The sequence below is a fragment of the Diceros bicornis genome, chromosome 29 (genome assembly GCF_020826845.1).
Source record: "Diceros bicornis minor isolate mBicDic1 chromosome 29, mDicBic1.mat.cur, whole genome shotgun sequence".
Classification (NCBI taxonomy): Eukaryota; Metazoa; Chordata; class Mammalia; order Perissodactyla; family Rhinocerotidae; genus Diceros; species Diceros bicornis.
In genome coordinates this window covers 34666252-34685272 of record NC_080768.1, presented here as the reverse complement: position 1 = coordinate 34685272, position 19021 = coordinate 34666252, and the positions used below count along the sequence as shown (strand labels likewise).

Here is a 19021-nt window from a genome sequence, read left to right as displayed (position 1 = left end):
AGTTTACCATACATTATTGTTCATTATGGGTCTTTGGATTGTTTTTTACCTCTTTAAAAATGTAAAAACTATTCTTAGCTCTCAGGCCCTACAAAAATGGATGGTGGCCCAGAATTGACCCATGGGCTGTAGTTTGCCAGCCTCTGGTCCAGAAAGCTTGAGCAAGGGCAGCCAGCTTTGAAGATTCTGTTTCAGCATTAACAACGAAGGAGCAAGGACAACAAAATCTGTGCTTTGTGAACCCGAGGGCCCCTAGAGAAGAATCCTAATCATTTCTTCTTCTTTTTTTTTTTTTAAGATTTTATTTATTTGTTTTTTTCCCCCCAAAGCCCCAGTAGATAGTTGTATGTCATAGCTGCACATCCTTCTAGCTGCTGTATGTGGGACGTGGCCTCAGCATGGCCGGAGAAGTGGTGCGTCGGTGCGCGCCTGGGATCCGAACCCGGGCCGCCAGCAGCAGAGCACGCGCACTTAACTGCTAAGCCATGGGGCCGGCCCCACCTAATCATTTCTGTTATTTCTCTCTCTGTCAATAAACCTTAATTTTTTGGTTCCACATAAAAACAGTCAATGAAGTTTCACTTTTGTTTTGTATAAGAAAACAGTGTAAGTGAACCAACAATTTTATTACAGGCAGAGCAGCACCAAGACAACAGACACTGGGGACCACAGCCTTGAAGCTGTTCAAGGATAGAGTCAAGGTCCTCTCGCTTTGCAGAATGCAGCTCCTCAATCTGTCATGGTGCTCACTGAGGCTGGCAGATGTGTCCTTGTTCAGGAAGAGGACCTGCATCTCGGTCTTCCTACCTCTGCCAGGTCTTTAGGAAGGTATAGAACTGGAGGAATCCTCTTGTATACTCAACCCCATCGCATCTGCCCCGTGCAGGCACTGGTGGTCTCCAACATGGCGCCATGAGCCTTGAGCTCCTTTTGGTGCACATGTTTCCTGACCTTAGCTCCTCGATTCCTTTTCTTTTTTCTTTGAGGAGATCAGCCCATCTGTTGCTGTCAGAGAAGCAAATTTGAAATGGAAATCTCTCTTTATTTTTTCTACCATAATCTGATGATTCCTCACCTCCCACTGGTTTCAGAGGGCTGGAAACCTCAAAACAGACCAACTAAGCTGGTCAGTGCCTTGAGCAGCTTTGCATTCCTGGGTTCAGTGCCACATCAAAGATATTATTAGGAGTCTCTTTGGAAATTGTTGGCTGGTCACCACTCAGCTGCTTGGATCTCCAGCATTTCCCTGGACACTGAACATTGCTCTTGTACCCATGCAGAGAATCCTAGCTGGCAACAGGGTGGGATTGGGCCCATGAGTGCCAAGGGCCTGAGCTCCCTGCAACTCTGTTAGATGCCCTTCCACACTGAGGAGCAGGTATTCTTGTGGTCAGGAGCCTTGTATCTCAGTTCAGTTTGTTTGTTTTCTTAAGGTTTTTCCAGCCAAGCCCAGAACAACTCTAACACAGCCACCATACACCCCACCCCCATAAAAAACAAAAAACAAAAACCTCATGCCTCTGGATCTTGGCTTATGCTATTCCAGGCTGTACCCTCTGCCTAGAATGCCCTCCTTCCTTTCGTGGGGCTAACAGCATCACTTCACAAAGAAATTCTTCTCTTACCCCCACCCCCTCTCTCAGCAGAGCTAATGCCCTCCTCTCTGCTCCCTCTGCATATCTCAACTTGCTCTTCTCTCATACCTAGCACAAGCCCTTCATCAGCCACATTACAAGGTGAAAACCCACCTTAATCTAGTCATAGCTACCTTGAAGCTAGACAGAAAAGGCCACAACGATTAGGAGAGCACTTGAAATAGGTTTTCCATCCCCTAGCCTCAATGATGAACTTCTCTACAGGTGTACCGTGGACCTTAAAGGAGTAGCTACAAACACTTTGAGACCAGTATGATCAGGATGACGTTTAAAACCCTAGCTTCCATACCATTTTAGTTATAATATCTTGTCAGCAGACACAAAAATAATTTTTGAATGATTGATAGATAAATAAAATTATTAAAAAATATTATTTATATGTATCTCATTCTTCTAAGGTCTCAATTTTTGTGCCTGTCCTGTAATGAAGTAATATATGTGGAGCACCTAGAACAGTGGGTAGCATATAGTAAGCAGTCGGTAACTGTTAGCTATCTTAAAATGTACACACAGAAGTTTATTTTTTACATATACACTCACAGAGAGAGGATTGATGCGCAACATTTTTTTTTAACTGAGGGATCAACATTAAAAACCGTTTTTGACGTTCTGGGCTGTCAGCTCCTGGCGGGGCAGGAAGCACATCTTCACTGTCTTTTAGAGCCCAAGCACACAGAGCGCGTGGAAACGCCCTGAGCTGAACGTGACCTGAGCTTCCCGCGCTGTGTAAGGCGCCTGGTAAGTTTATGCGGAAGGCGAACGTGGGTCACAGTGAACAGAGGCTTTAGAAACAGACGGCTTTCGGAGTGCGGAAGAGTAAACCCGACTCGTGCGGCCCCTTCCGCGGGGGAAGAAGAAGAGCTAAGCGGGCGTGCTTTCTGTCAGCAGTGCGGGGCTGGCGGGAAGTCGCGTTTTCTGTTCCTCCGGGGATCCTGCTGTCTGTCCGCCCAGGCTCCCGGGCTGCTCTGCTGCACCGCCCGCATCCTGACGTCCGTAAAGCTGTTGGGCTGTAAATAAAAATCTTTTCCTTTCATCTCAGGTGTAACAACTAATAATTGGGAGTTTTGTTTTCACTTTTTATTATGGAACATTTCAAACACACACTAAAGTAGAGAGAATAGTATTTCCCCTCCCATGTAGCCATCACCCAGCTTCCAGAAGGATCAATACATGGCCAATCTTGTTTCATCTATACATCCACTGGATGGAATCCCACTGATCCTGTAATTTCCTCTGTGTGTATACAGGCTATATGACTTAAAGAAAAGGGCTTTGTATTAAAAAGAACATCATAATAACATCATTACACCTGAAAAAATCAACAATAACTCTTAATATCATCAAATATCCTGTCAGTGTTCAAATGTCTTGGACTGTCTCATGTTTTATTCAGTTTTTTTTAGATAGTTTTTTTTTTTTTTTTTGGTGAGGAAGATCAGCCCTGAGCTAACATCCATGCCAATCCTCCTCTTTTTGCTGAGGAAGACTGGTCCTGAGCTCACATCTGTGCCCATCTTCCTCCACTTTATGTGGGACACTGCCACAGCATGGCCTGATAAGCGGTGTGTCAGTGCACACCCCAGATCTGACCCCTGGCCACCAACAGTGGAGCACACGCACTTAACTGCTATGCCACAAGGCTGGACCCTTATATCTAAGGGTAGTATCATCATCTTAACAGTGTTAAGTCTTCCAATCCAGAAACACTAGACGTTTTTCCATTTATTTAGGGCTTCCTTAATTTCTTTCAGCAATGTTTTATAGTTTTCAGCATACAAGTCTTTTGCCTCCTTGGTTAAATTTATTCCTAAATTTTTTTGTTTTTTGATGCTATTGTAAATGGAATTATTTTCTCATTTCCTTTTTGGATTGTTCAGTGGTAGTGTATAGAAATGCAACTGATTTTTGTGTGTTGATTTTGTATTCTACAACTTTGCTGAATTTGTTTATTAGCTCTAATAATTTTTTTGTGGATTCTTTAGGGTTTTCTACATATAAGATCACACCATCTGTGCATAGAGATAGTTTTACCTTTCCACTTCTGGTGTCTTTTATTTCTTTTTCTTGCCTAATTGCTCTGGCTAGTACTTGTAGTAATATGTTGAATAGAAGTGGCAAAAATGGACAGCCTTGTCTTGTTCCTGATCTTAGGGGAAAGGCTTTCAGTCTTTTACCATTTAGTCTGATGTTTTTCACATATTGTGTGAAGAACATGTTATCGTGTTGAGGAAGTTCCCTTCTATTTCTAGGTTATTAAGTGTTTTTATTATGAAAAGGTGTTGGATTTTGTCAATATCAAACTTTTTCTGCATCAATTGAGATGATCATATGTGGTTTTTCCCCCTTCATTCTATTAATGTCTATTAATATTCTATTACTTTGGGGCCAGCCCCGTGGCTTAGCGGTTAAGTGCGCGCGCTCCGCTACTGGCGACCTGGGTTCGGATCCTGGGCGTACATCGACACACCGCTTCTCCGCCCATGCTGAGGCTGTGTCCCACATACAGCAACTAGAAGGATGTGCAACTATGACATACAACTATCTACTGGGGCTTTGGGGAAAAAGAAAGGAGGAGGATTGGCAATAGATGTTAGCTCAGAGCCAATCTTCCTCAGCAAAAAGAGGAGGATTAGCATGGATGTTAGCTCAGGGCTGATCTTCCTCACACACACACACAAAAAATTTCTACTACATTGATTTCATATGTTGCATTCCTGGGATAAATCTCACCTGGTCATGGTGTATAATCCTTTCAATATGCTTTGAAATTTGGTTTGCTAGTACTTTGTTGAGGATTTTTGCACCTCTATTCACAATGAACATTGGTCTATAGTTTTCTTTTCGTGTAGTATCTGTCTGGCTTTGGTATCAGGGTAATGCCGGCCTCATAGGATGAGTTAGGAACTGTTCCCTCCTCCTCAAAATTTTGGAAGTTTGTGTAGGATTGGGATTAATTCTTCTTTAAATGTTTGGTAGAATTCACCAGTGAAGCTATGTGTTTTTTTTCTTTGTTGGGAGGTGTTGATTACTGATTCAATCTCCTTACTTGTTATACGTGTGTTCAGATTTTGTATTTCTTCTTGAGTCAGTTTTGGTAAGAATTTGTGTTTCTAGGAATTTGCCCATTTCATCCAGATTATCCATTTTGTTGGTGTACAGTTGTTCATATTATTCTTTTACAATCCTTTTTATTTCTGTAAAGTTGGTAATGTCCTTTCTTTCATTTCTGATTTTAGTAATTTGAGTCTTCTCTTCTTTTTTCTTAGCCAAGGTGCCATGCATTTTATTGCATTACATTGGGAGGCATGTAAAATCTGACTGTCTCTCTTTTGGTGATATTAAAATTGGTCAGCGGGGTTTGGGTGTTGTCAGCCTGATCCATTCATTGTAAAACTCTCCTTCAGCTTTCACCTAATGGTTTTAGCAGCTTTTGACGATCACTGCCTACATCCATTATTTCATGGGGTGATGCTGAAGTTTTAAAGAAGAACATATATTTTTTTGATGAGGAAGATTGGCCCTGAGCTAACGTCTGTTGCCAATCTTCCTCTTTTTGCCCAAGGAAGATTATTGCTGAGCTAACATCTGTGCCAATCTTCCTCTATTTTTTGCATGTGAGACACCGCCACAGCATGGCTTGATGAGTGGTGTGTAGGCCTGCACCCAGGATCCGAACCTGCGAACCCCGGGCCGCTGAAGCAGGGCACACGAACTTAACCACTGTGCCACCAGGCCAGCCCCAAAAAGAACATATTTTAATGAACTCAAATATGCCAAGACAGAATGAAAGATGTATTTTCAATGTCCAGCTTTCTAGTTCTGAAGCTCATGTGGTAGAAAAGAAACACATCCAAGAGTCAAGAGCCTGAGGACCAGCCACATGCTGTAAGATCTTAGGTAAATCACTTGCCTCTAAGCTTTGATCTGCAAAAGTAGAGCACTGAACAAGATGATCTGTCAAGCACCCAGTAGCTCTGACTCTCCCTGGAGGTCTATTATTCTAATTTAACATGCAATCACAGCTATGACTGGTCATCCCAGCTTTCAGGACACCTAGTCTTTAGCTCCTCCCCCTCATTTTACCAAAAATGTTCCTTGTTTCAGTTTCATGCAAGAATCCAAGTCCAATCCATTTCATGTCAATGGTTATGCTGATCACATGAGACATCACCCCAGACAAGCTGCTCAGAGGGACCATCCCTCCTCTTTAGCAAAGGGCTCATTCCTCCAAACACTGCCCATACTTGGGCCATGCAGAAGGAAATTTCTCCCGTTGTCTCCAAGAGCATCTAGTGTCCACACATGCTCTACCCTTGGGCAGACTCTTCTCAGGAAAGGATCTTGTAAAGTCATTCACCCTAAGGTGTAACTGACCAAAAGACCTTCCCTTTCAGAGGTCTTTTCATATTAATAAGAGATAAAATCTTCTGTAAAAAGCATGTATTTATAATGATGGGATTTTAAGGAGAATTTTTTTTCTTGGAGGAAGGCATCTTTCTATCTCCCTCAAATCACATGCTATATCATCCTTAAAACAGCAGGCCAGACGATAGTTTTAACAGCGTTTCTTTACCCATTGTTCTTCCTAGTGTGCTACAGCCTCTTTGAAGCTGCACTGGAGAAAGACCCCCTCGGCAATGTCTCCAGAGGGGGCTCCTCACGGTCCTCTTAGGCTGGTGAATCAGGTGAGAAAACTACCCTTGGAGAGGGTGATAGTGGATGTGGGTTCTGGGGCAAGTCAAGTGGGGAAAGAGAGAGTTCAAGGAAGACTATGGTGGGATATCCGGCCTTGGGGATGAGAAACCTTTTCAGCAGGAAGGTATTACCTTTTGTCAAATTTAAAATGAGAAGTGAGAACCAAAATGTAATGAGTATCAAGTAAGTGTGACTGTAACTAGGAGTGAATGGATGAAGGAAGGCATCCAGGATTGAGGCTGAGAATGGTGAGTAAATGCCAGTGGGCCCTTTTCCAAGGTGCCTGGCATATTCAACAAGGTAGGCAAAGCAACTTAAAGAAGCCACGCCAATCTGGGACCTCGACACTTTCATTTATGCCAGTCTTGGGATGACATTTTTCCTTTTCTGTGCCTTTCCAAGCCCTAACCATTTGTTAACACTCAACTCCAATTCCCAGCCTCATGAAATTTTTTTCTGATCACCCTCATCTGGAAGTGATTTCTTCTTCCTCAGAATCCAGCTATCACTGATGCTCACGTGCCTCCTTCCGCCCTTGTCATTGGTGGTTATTTTCTTGTGTTAAAGTCTTGCCTTCTGGAGTGGAATCTGTTCGAAGGTAGTTGTCATGTCTGAGAGCTTGGTGTCTCCCAGCACCTAGCCTGGTACCCGCCAGGCTGTGTGCACTCAGTGCTGACAGATGAATGAGAAGTTGGCGCAATAGGGCAGGCATTCTTTCTCAGCCATCCTCTTCCAAAACAAGGACTCGCCTGAGGAGTTTCCCTGGGATGAATGACAATGAAACGTAGAGAGCTGGCTAGCCAGTGACTTGTTCCCTCTGAGCAAACAAGGCTGGGGCTGGGTTTAATTTAGGCTGCTCTGCCTTTCATGCTGTAAAAGGACTTTCCCATGACAGACTCGAGACCTGAAGTTCTGTGCTGTTAGCACCACTACTGGGAGATGAGTGGTGAGAGATGCAGCCTAGTGTGCCGGCCTCTGACCTGGTTCTGCTTCTGCGCTGGGCTTGGAGCTTTTTGCAGCCTTGTGGTTTGGCATTTCATTCTCAGCTCAACAGATGGAACGTGTCCCTGTGGAGGACACGCTCTGGGCTTTGGTGTGGGGTGTGGGCTTGCGTCTATGAGCAGGTGGACTTAGGCTGGGTGCACATGACTAGTCACATGAATGTGATGACTCTCTTGGGGGGTGAACATCTGAGTCTCTGAGTTTCTGTTGATTGTGTGGACGCATCTATAAGTTTGTGTGACTCTGACAGTGGGGCGTACTTATCTGCATATGTGTGTGTGTCATGTACAGGTTACACTTGGTCCATCTGTGTGTGTGTCTATACGTGAGAGCTCTCCCATCTGAGTTTCTGCCTTGCTGGGATGTATATCAGTGTTTCTCAGCTTCGAATATATCTGGCCATCCAAAGTCAACGTAAGCAGCTCTCCAACTTGTTCCCAAGAACAGTGGCTCCTTCTTGTCCCCAGACTCTAACCTTGGCACCCCATGAAACAGATTCCAACTGATTCATTGGCTCCTTCTCCTTCCTGAGAGAGGGATGAAGGAATGGAGGAAGCCCACACTGCCCCTAGCAAGGATTCTTTTCCTTCGGGATGCCATTTCTTCCTGGTACTCTGTGGTCCTGATAGGGCCCTAGGAGCCACAGGAGCCCTGGGCCTTGTGTGTCCATGGCATCATTTGGAATATTTTAATGGGGTCCAGATGCCAAAAAAGGAAGACCCTTTTCAGAAATTCAGGGCTGTCTTCAACTGCCCCCACCTCCCAGGAGAGAGCTGACATTCTCAGCACTATTTACATTCTTTTCCTCCTCGCCTCCCATTCCCCACCCCTTCCAGGACCTCCTCACTTCGGGCTTGCAGATAAACTGTACCTTATACACAAAGCCGTCCTTCCTGCTCTGGGGAAGCCCAGCCCCACCCTGACTTGCCACAGCTCAGAATTCTACCCTTCTTCTACCCATTCTACTTCTACACCCTCCTTCACTACTGGAGTAACCCTTTCGTCTCCTTCAGGGGTCAGGGAGAAATCCACATTCTGGGAAGCAGAGGAGGTCAATGTTAATGACTTGTTTCCAGGTTCCAACCCTCCCTGCACCTCCATCTCCCTACCTTCCACTCCGAACCCCTCTTCAGCAGAGAAGCTAGAAGAAGCTGTCAGCTAAGACCAAAAGAGAACATCTCCAGGCTGGAGACCCAGGAGCACTGGCTTCTCTTCCCAGCTTCATTACTCCATTTCCTTTGTCATCCTGAACAGTCTCCTCACTACATCTTATTTATTTATTTATTGGTGAGGAAGATCAGCCCTGAGCTAACATCCATGCCAATCCTCCTCTTTTTGCTGAGGAAGACCAGCCCTGAGCTAACATCTATTGCCAATCCTCCTCCTTTTTTCCCTTTTTCGCGCCAAAGCCCCAGTAGATAGTTGTATGTCATAGCTGCACATCCTTCTAGTTGCTGTATGTGGGACGCCACCTCAGCATGGCCGGACAAGTGGTGCATCGGTGTGCGCCCAGGATCTGAACCCAGGCTGCCAGTAGTGGAGCGCGCGCACTTAACCGCTAAGCCACAGGGCTGGCCCCTCCTCACTACATCTTAATAGCACAGTTTGTAAAAGAGACATGATCATCCCAGCCTCCTTTTGCTCCCAATATCTTGCAGGGCATCCATGAAGTAACATTTTCACAGGAGCCCAGGACTGCTGGGAACAAGCTCAGGCATGAGAAAGGCAGGATGTGTGACCCAGGATTAGGGGGACAGACGGTTAAATTGCGACTATCTCACTACCAGTGGGAAAGGGCCTGTCTGCTCATGGGTGGCTAGGTAAAAGGTCCAGCAGGCTCTCCTTGAAGATGTCACCTCGGCGTCCCCAAGAGATGCCTTTCCCTGCTTTCTTTCCCTTCTCCATCATGGGATACAGCCACCCTACCCAATGTCTATGCCTGAAGCTGCCTGCTGCAGCACTGGCAGGACTGCTTTGGGGGAACAAAGTGAAACCCAGCTCCCTCTGTGGGGCTGGGAGTCCCTGACCCGGGGGCAGGGGCTGGGTCCCAGTCACCTCTCTATCAACACACCCAGTGTGGGGACTGGCACAGAGAAAATTGTGCCGAGTGGTGACTGAGAGGCTGGAAGCCCTAGGCTGCCACACCCCTACCAGCAAGGTCCTCTTGTGATGACGTGCTGAATGGCAGGCCTGAGGATGTCTCCTCCTCCTCCTCCTGTTTCCCATTGATCATGAAAGGGGAAGACAGTTCATCCCAACTAGAAGCAAAATGCCTTGCCTTCTCTTGGGATTAAAAAAAAAAGGCATTTTTCCCATCCATGACTTCTTCAAAAACAGGAAACACTTCCCTCTTCCCCCTGCCACAGCCTCTCTGCTGGCATCTGGACCTTGACTACTCCCAGACTGGCTTCTTTCCTGATGGGCTTTTGGCCTTGGATGGCCTCTTTCAGATAAGAGATTGCGGGGCTTGGCTTCCTTCCTCTTTCCAGGCAGGAAAGCTCCTCACTCCTCTCTTAATTGGAGGGGTCTGAACATTTGAGGTATTGGTTCTCTGTTGGAAGAGAAACCAGCCTCCTTGTTTTGCTCTCTTTCCTTGCAAGCACCAGCCACCCTTTCCTCAGTACCTGCTTCCCCGGGGCAAGTGTGGGGGATGTGAGAGACGAGGCCGGAGCGTGTTCAGCTTGAGTACCAGCCTCTTTTGAGCCAGGTAGGCTCTAGCCTTGCTTGAGCTTTCCTTCCCAGGGAAGAGTAGGGGAGGAGACCATGGATCTAGCCAGCATGGCTGATCTGCCTCCTGTGCTGCCTCCTTCTCCGGATCAAAGATAGGGGCTGCAAAGAAATCAGCCAAAGCAGTCTCCAGGGGGGACTCAAAAGGTGATGACAGGGACTTATCTGTGGGTTGGTGGGCACATTCTTCTGCTCTGTCTCTCCCATACTGGCTTGATCTCTCCCCGACCTCCCTGGGAGAGGGTGCCTTACTGAACCCCAAGAAATTCTTGTCTGGGCTGCAGGTGGGATGCGTGACCTTTCCCAGCCCCTGGGGAGCAGCTTCTCCAATGGTCAAGGATTTTAATGATTATTCAAAGAGATTAGAACAAGGATTTCTCTTCCTACTTCAGGAGTGAAAGAAACATTTCCTGGTCCCTTCTTCCACTGATAACTGGGCACTAAGAGAAAAGGTACTGCTATAAAACCCTAACTGTCCCCCCATCTCTGCCTGCATAAGGCTCTTGTCCCTGGCCAGCCCATAGGCACCAGAGGACCTTTTGTTTCCCAGGAATGGAGGCCCCTTCTCTGCGTCCCCTTCGAGCTCCTTTCCTTGGGAAACATCAGATGTGTGTAGAGTTTGCCAGGCCATGTTAGAGAAGACAAGCAAGTCTTAGGTTGGGGGCTTCTTTTTAGTTCTGGCGGCCCCTAGAGGACAGACTGAAAGGTGGCACTGGCCATAGCCTGGGTGGGAACGAGGGGAGATGATCTGGAAAAGGAGCCAGTTCCTAGGATGCCTGAGCACATGCTAGGAATGGGCCTTTACTGTGTGATCATGGCCAAGCCTCAGTTTCCTCTCTGGACTTCAGCTTTTTAATTCTGTAAAATGTTGGTGTTGAATTTGATCTTGAAGACCTCTTTTAGCTCTTAATCTATGCCACCACCATCCTATCCCCCAGGGCTAATTGTGACAAAAAGAGAAACAGCAAACACCAAACCAGCTATTCAGTGGCCACACATACACACAGCATTTCAAAAACGGAATAGTTGGTCACAGTAGGCTCTGGAGAAGAGAGCCAGGGTATACAGAGGGGAAAACTTCCACCTAGTGTTTGCTCCCTTCCCAGGACTTTGAAGCAAGAGGGAAAGATTATGAACGGTAAAATGTAACACCTCTCATACATGTAGTCTTGGATGAGGTACAAGGTTGGCTCACCTGAACTCCCCTGGGCTTCTTCCTACCCTGTCACATAAACACACACACAGACACACACATACGTGCACCCAGGTATGATGCACAGAGGACCAACCATAAGCTGTGATTCCCCTGCTATTAGAGCTTCTGCCCATCAGGCGGCTGCTATCTCTTCTGGTTCTCCCGACCACATATTCTAAATCACAGACCATCACAGACCATCACAGACTGCTGTGCCCTCTGACACAACAAGATAACTTGCATCCTCAGAGCCCACAACACATAAACAGCAGCCTTGGGGCCTGACCTCAGTCGATTCAGAGGCCCACATTCACTGCCTGCTTCCAAGGGCACAGAACAACGGTCATGTGGGGGCCCAAGGCCAAGGTAATGCTCTCTGGGCAACACACACTTCTATCCAGAGTTGGATGACCTCTACAGACCAGGCAGCACTAGTTCCCCTGGGGCCAGTCCTTACGAAAACTTCCCAGAGCAGCAGTTCATTTGCCTCCAACCCCTGGCTAGCCATCAAAAATGATAGCAAGGGGGCCGGCCCCGTGGCTTAGCGGTTAAGTGCCCGCACTCCGCTGCTGGCAGCCCAGGTTCGGATCCCGGGTGCACACTGATGCACCGCTTCTCCGGCCATGCTAAGGCCGCGTCCCACATACAGCAACTAGAAGGATGTGCAGCTATGACATACAACTATCTACTGGGGCTCTGGGGGGAAAAAATAAATGAATAAAATTAAAAAAAAAATGATAGCAAGAGTGTAAATGGGTACATCGCCTGGGGAGGGTAATTTGGCAATGTCTTTTAAATTTGCAAATGTATATGCTTCATGATATAGCAATTCTATTTGTAGAATTATTCTACACATATACTTACACACATGTGAAATGACATGTGTACAAGTTATTTATTGCAACATCATCTATTAGTAAAGTTTGGAAAAAATTAGATGTCCATTAGTCCAATTGGTTTCATAGATTATGGTATATCCATTCAACGCAATACTAAAAATGGGACACTTTTGTGTATTGGTGTGGAAGAATCACAGATATATATATTGTTAAGTTAAAATAAGCAAGGTGCAGAAGAGTGAGTATATTTTACTACTATTTGTGTAGAAAAGACAGGACAAAAACAGGTATTTGTATTGACTTGCTTATATATAAAATATTACTGGAGGAAAAACAAGAGACTAATGGTGGTTGCTGTTAGGGAGTTGAAGACCAGGACGAAGGCAACTTTCTATTACATGCGTTTTGTATATTTTGATGGTTGAGTAATGTGAATGCATTACTTTTTCAAAAGATTAAATTAAAAAACACAAAAGCATGCAAAAAAGAGAATAATCCTATATACCAAAGTGGGGAAAGAGGGAGCCCTTCTGCCTGTCAGTTGCTTGGGCACGGGGAGGCCAGACTGGGGAGGAGAAGAGCAATGGGCTGGAGCACAGGAGGAAGCACACCAGGTGCCTCGGCATTGCTCTGCTCGCTGCTCATAAAAGCTTTCACTAACATGGCCTGCAATTCCTCTTCTCACAGTCTCCTTTAGTTATTGGCCTAATCATTTCCCAAACTCATGTGGTTTGGGAAATCTTTTCTTTTTTGAAAATGTAAACATTTTTACACACTTCCTCAGTGTAATGAGGTCACCCCCTAAAGCAACAACATCCTTTGAAGTTGCTTGACTTCCTGGTACCCATGTACCTTCCCCCACCAACTCTGATGTCCTGGAAAAAAATTGCTGAATGGCATATATTTGTTTCAGAGATTACTCTTTGAGAATCTTATGACATTCCTTTGAGATAACTGGCAACACTCTGGGGTGTTGCAAAACCCAACTTGAGAGTGACAGCCATGACAATCAGCAAGAAGCCACAGCCAAGACGGAGGCCAAGTAGGGCCTGTACCACTCGGACATGACTAAGGGTGGGGGGCAAAGGCTGAGTCTCTCCACCTCCACCCACTGGGCATTTCTATGGATCCAAAGGCCTGCTTGGAGTACTGCATGGGCATGGAAGACATTTGCTTGGGAACCACTGACCATCTCTGCTCATGAGTGAGCTGCTGGGTCCCTGGGAGACAAAAGTGGTTCTTTTTCCTTAGGGATAATTTTAGGTCCTCCCTTCCCCTCCAGTCTTTCTAACTCCCAACCCCTGGCTCAGCCTCCCAGAGGGATTGCTTAGACCAGTGACTATACAGTGTTATTTTGAAATATAGAGCTGTTCAAAAGAGACAGGCTAGAGCATGGCCCTGGAGGCATTTTCCATGATAATTCTTTCCCCTTTTATCCTATTGTTTCAGAGGAGGAAGGAAGACAGCTCCAGGATCAGGTTCTGATAGGACTTAACAAAGGTATCCTATCTTCCTGCCCCTCAACTTTAACTCAGGGACTTAGTTTCCAGCCTCACCTCCCGGCATCCAGTTTGAGAGGAACTGGCTTAGAGATTGGGAGAGCTTGGCTGCCACAACCAGCCTTAAGTCTGGGTGAGGCAAAGGGAAGGAGACTCTGGGCTTCTTCAGATAAAGAGAACTTCTGGTGGGACTGAATGAGAGACTTCAAGAGGCATTAAAATACCAGGCCTATCGTTCTACACACTTGAAGATGCAACACGTGAATTCCTTAACTCAATGTCTTCTAATTTTTAAAAGTTCATGAATAAAATCGTCAAGGAAGTAGACTGAACATTTTACCATTGGGAGGGTGGTGATGGAAAATTTGTGGATAGCTGGGGGCAACAGTGGACAGGCCTCAACCTCAAACCCACTTATCCATTGTTAATATGTCTTTACAACAGAAGAATTTTAAGAAAAGGGTCCCATCTAGAAGTTTTCTAGGTGGAAAGATGTGTGGAGGGGACAATGTGAAGTGGGGAAGATGGAGAAATTGAAACTTTCAGCATCCCAGAGTACATGAGGCCAAACTGAAATTCAAATGAGCAGGCAATGATGAAGACTCACAAAAGTGGCAAATTTCTCCAGTAACTGAAAAGGAAAAAAAAAACAACAACAGATCATAAAACTCTAGGGGCAGGGAGGGTAAGTGGAATAGACGAAGGGAAAGGGGACAAATCGCACTGGAATGAAGTCTTGGGAGAACAGAGAAGAGGCTGGCTGCCCTCTGTTACTTAACCTGTAATGTCTTAGGGGAGGACACCCAAGCAGTAGCGGCTACGTGCATCGTTTTGCCTGCCTTGGGAGGGGTACCTTTTCCTCTGACAGGTAAGGGGAGGTCCTCCACTACCCTTCCCCTAGCGTTGTTGCTGGATCTTCCGGGGAACATGGTGCAGAGTTACAGGAGCGCAGTGCCGAGGGACGCTGTGCTGAGTGTGGAGGTGGTCACAGTGGGAGTGTGGGAGTGAGCACACTGTGGAAGAGAAGTTAGGGCGTCGTTACTCCAGATGTGGCTAAAAGAAAAGTCAGACATCCATCTCGCTTCCCGCCCATCCTCCAATTCCCCTTCTGACGCCAAGCGTCCAGTCCAGACTACCGGCCGCTGCCCCTTTAAGGGCCGCCACTCCCCCCCCCACCCCCCACCCCGAAGCGGTGGCACCCGGGGGGGGGGGGGGGGGGGAGGCTTAGCGTTCTCACCCGCCGGTCGGTCAACTAGGGAAGATGGCCCAGGCTGAGGGAATCGCTCCCCCGCCCCACTACCTCCTCCCCTGAGCCGGGGGAACTGGGAGACCCCTTTCCCTCTTTCTCCCCAGCCCCACGCGCGACGCGGGAATGACTCCGTGGCCTCACGGGAACAGCTCTCTGGCCTCGTGGCCGGGGGCCCCCACCCTGGCGCCCAATACTGCCAACACCAGTGGGCTGCCAGGGATGCCGTGGGCGGCGGCACTGGCGGGGGCGCTGTTGGTGCTGGCCACTGTGGGAGGCAACCTGCTGGTAATCGTGGCCATCGCCCGGACGCCGAGACTCCAGACCATGACCAACGTGTTTGTGACTTCGCTGGCCGCGGCCGACCTAGTGGTGGGACTCCTGGTAGTGCCTCCGGGGGCCACCTTGGCGCTGACTGGCCACTGGCCCCTGGGCGCCACTGGTTGCGAGCTGTGGACTTCGGTGGACGTGCTGTGCGTGACGGCCAGCATCGAAACCCTGTGCGCCCTGGCCGTGGACCGCTACCTGGCCGTGACCAACCCGCTGCGCTACGGCTCACTGGTCACCAAACGCCGCGCCCGGGCAGCCGTGGTCCTGGTGTGGGTCGTGTCCGCCGCGGTGTCGTTTGCGCCCATCATGAGCAAGTGGTGGCGCGTGGGGGCCGACGCCGAGGCGCAGCGTTGCCACTCCAATCCGAGCTGCTGCGCCTTCGCCTCCAACATCCCCTACGCGCTGCTCTCCTCCTCCGTCTCCTTCTACCTTCCGCTTCTTGTGATGCTCTTCGTCTACGCTCGAGTTTTCGTCGTGGCTACGCGCCAGCTATGCTTGCTGCGCCGGGAGCTGGGCCGCTTCCCGCCGGAGGAGTCTCCGCCGGCTCGGTCTCGCTCTCTGTCCTCCGCCCCAGCGGGGCCGAGCGCTGCGCCCGCCGGGGTGCCCTCCTACGGCCGGCGGCCCGCGCGCCTTCTGCCTCTCCGGGAACACCGGGCCCTGCGCACCTTGGGTCTCATCGTGGGCACCTTCACTCTCTGCTGGTTGCCCTTCTTTGTGGCCAACGTGGTGCGCGCCCTCGGGGGCCCCTCCCTAGTTCCCAACCCGGCCTTCCTCGCCCTTAACTGGCTGGGCTATGCCAACTCTGCCTTCAACCCGCTCATCTATTGCCGCAGCCCGGACTTTCGCAGCGCCTTCCGCCGCCTGCTGTGCCGCTGCGGCCGCTGCTGGCCCGAGGAGCACCTCGCCGCCGCCTCCCGGCCCCACGACCCCTCTGGCGCCCCTGCGGCCCTGACCAGCCCCGCGGAGTCCAGGCAGTGCCCACCGCTTGACGGGTAGGTAATCGGGGTCAGGAAGCATTCGGGGTCTCCTCTGGTCAATTTTTGAGCTTGGGGTTCGGTAGGAGAAGGTGGGGCTGTCTGTATTGAGAGAAGGGAGGGCACGAAGTAAAGAACCAAAATGGAACCCGCATTTCCTTGACCGCATCTGACCCACTCTGCCCTGGGGTTGAAGCGAAAGAGGAGGCGAGTTGTTCTTCCCACCGCCGGAAAGTGCTGCGGCGCCCGAGCCTCTGGCCCTCCTGCCTGGTCAGCCCTAGTTTGGGTTTTCTAGCTTAGTTCTCTGGCCGCCCAGATTTCTTGCACCACTTGGCTGTCTTTGACTTGCACAGAAGACTAGAGGCTCTCCCAAGCCCTCAGCCTCAGCTCTGCTGTCTTGGAAAGGTTTGATTGCTGTGAAGGTGAGAATCCATTTAAGTATGAAGGATAAAGGGGAATGAGGAACCTGTGAGCGCAATTCTTCCCTGGTAGGAACAGAGCTGGTTGGAGCTGAAGGTGGGTTTTTTGTGGCTGGGTGGAGCCCGGATGCTTTTGTGTAATTACTTATGCTTTCCAGGGTCCCTGACCTCCTCCCCTACCCTGTAGTGCCCCTGTTCCCAGCCTGTGCCCCCTCACCCCAAGATATGTTATCTCCATTTTTCAGAGCTTCCTGGGGAATTTCTTAGGCCTTGAAGGACAAGAAACTACACTCCGTTGATCCAGAACCTTCGGAAAGCCTCTGGCCTCTGTTCAGAATGAGCCCTGTGGAGTTTCCCTGCTGGAAAACTCTGCGGTCCAGAACCTGATGACTGGGCCATGGGATGGGGGGGGGCCAACTGGGGAGGGGGAGTCCTTACCAAGTGGGTTTTCACCATCCTCTCTCTCTTTCTGGGAGAAGTTTTCTAAACCCCATCCCTGAACTTCACCACTACCTCAGCAGCCGGAGTGTCCAGTCGCTTGTGCTCAGCTGCCCCTGGAGCAGCCGGGCTAGCTTTGGTGGGATACCCATCACCTTGCTCACTGGTGTGCTGTATGCTTAGGGCAAAGAGGGCACCCCTTGTTCCATTCCTTCTGCTGCCCAGCCCTGATGAACCACTCAATGTTCTTGAGGCCTGGTGGCCCAAGCTGAGAGCAGGAAGCTAGAAAAAGTCAAGGTTTGGGGTTTTGTCCCTGGCTCCCTCACTAAGGCTCTCTGAGGGCCAGCCTCCCTCACTTTAGGCACGGAACAGCTCTGATCTACCTCACAGCAGTGTTGGAAGGACTTCTTTAGGATTTGGGGGGCTCTGGGGTTCACAGGAAGGTGAACCATTAGAATGGACCCCTTCTTTTCCTTTTAAAATCAAATTAATAAATATTACTGAATGCAGTTCATCCATTGCCCTCTTTTCTCTCCATTTGTTTTCTTTTCATAATCCACTTACTCCCTTCATAGAGCTGGCTTTTGACAGAGGTAATAAATTAGGACTAATCCTTGTCCCTTTCTTCCTAATCCTCATGAAACAAAAAATGAAAAGTCTGTTTGTGCAAAGGGGAGCAAGCTTGAGTCTTTGACACTTCTGCCTCCCCACCCTTTCCAAAACTTCTGGAATCCAGTTGCAAAGCCATGCTACCCCTAGGACTTGAGTGGAGTGTCCTTAGGAGGATTGGGTTTGCTGTGCCCAGGATCAGGGCATAGGGAGCAGATGTCAGCTCTCATGCTATAAGCCAGTGGCGGATTCCTAAGATCCTGTTGCCATCAGGAACCAGATTTGTTCACTGCTGTATATGTGTGTCTCTGGAGGCACAGACCATTGTTTGTGTTGGGCAAGTGTCTGGGGTTATAAATATATTCTGATATTTCCCATCCTTTCCATAACCTCTACCTTCCCACTCCCTTTCCTGGGCTTCAGAAATCTATATCATCCTCTTGAAGTAAACTGGAGTTACGAGTTTGAGCCAGTTGATAATTTTTTTCCATATTCCAATTTTTATGAACCTTATCAGGCAGTTTCCTATGGAAAGAAAATCTCTATGGAAATCACTGGGTCATTTTGCGAGTTTTTATTTAAACTCCATGAGCAGAGACCATTGTCTGGGCTGATTTACAGGAGAGCCAGTAAATCATAAAAGTTTAATGTACTGGACGACAGCAGTATACAATGCATTGGCTAGGTGCAGGGGCTCGAGAGTTATAAAACTGCATTCTGCCCTGAGGATAAGCTCGGTGGATTTCCACATATGGGTGTTCCCTGTGAATTGGACCTGGCTTATGCTGCTCTCTTTTCTCCAGGAGCCCAGATTTTATTTCTTAGGATGTTTGCATACCAAAGATGACTTTCTCCTTTTCAATCCAGAGCAGTGTGAGATCTCTGGTGTCTGAGGTGTGGAAGGTTTCTTGGCAAGGACTCAGCTTTTGAACCCTTAGTAGAGAAGGAAGTCTTGCTTTAGCCTGGGGATAAGTCGCAGGGCCTCCTCTCCCTATCTCTGGACGTCTTCCCAACATCACTGAGGAAAGTTGCCCAGTCAGTCCTAGGCAGGGGAGAAGGATGATTTTTCTTGGGGGGGTGGGGGGCTCTGGCTTGTCAAATTGTCCTTGAACACTATCCAGGAACTCATACTGCTTGAGTCTTGCTCCACATGCACCCATGTGTCAGCTGTCAGACTCCTTTGGAGTGTTTAGACTTGCACTGGGGCTGTGGACTCCATCTGCAAATTGTCATCAGTGCATCTGACAGATGGAGAGGCAGCCGCTCTGGTCATTTCTCCAGCAACTTGTGGCCAGGTGTCAGGCCGAGGGAGATTTACATCCCCGGATGGGGAGCAGGCTGCTTTGGCTAGCACAAGGCCTGAGCACTTGAACTGTGGAAGACAAACAACCAT

The 19021-nt window shown here is 48.5% G+C and overlaps 1 protein-coding gene across 1 annotated transcript; it reads left to right on the top strand.

Annotated features, from left to right (window-relative positions):
* The first annotated feature begins 14942 nt into the window (after positions 1-14942).
* On the top strand, positions 14943-16985 carry ADRB3 (adrenoceptor beta 3). The gene is made up of 2 exons (XM_058525400.1): positions 14943-16180; positions 16827-16985. The coding sequence occupies exons 1-2, from the start codon at positions 14985-14987 to the stop codon at positions 16846-16848; spliced, it is 1218 nt and encodes a 405-aa protein (XP_058381383.1). The 5' UTR covers positions 14943-14984; the 3' UTR covers positions 16849-16985.
* The last annotated feature ends 2036 nt before the right edge of the window (positions 16986-19021 follow it).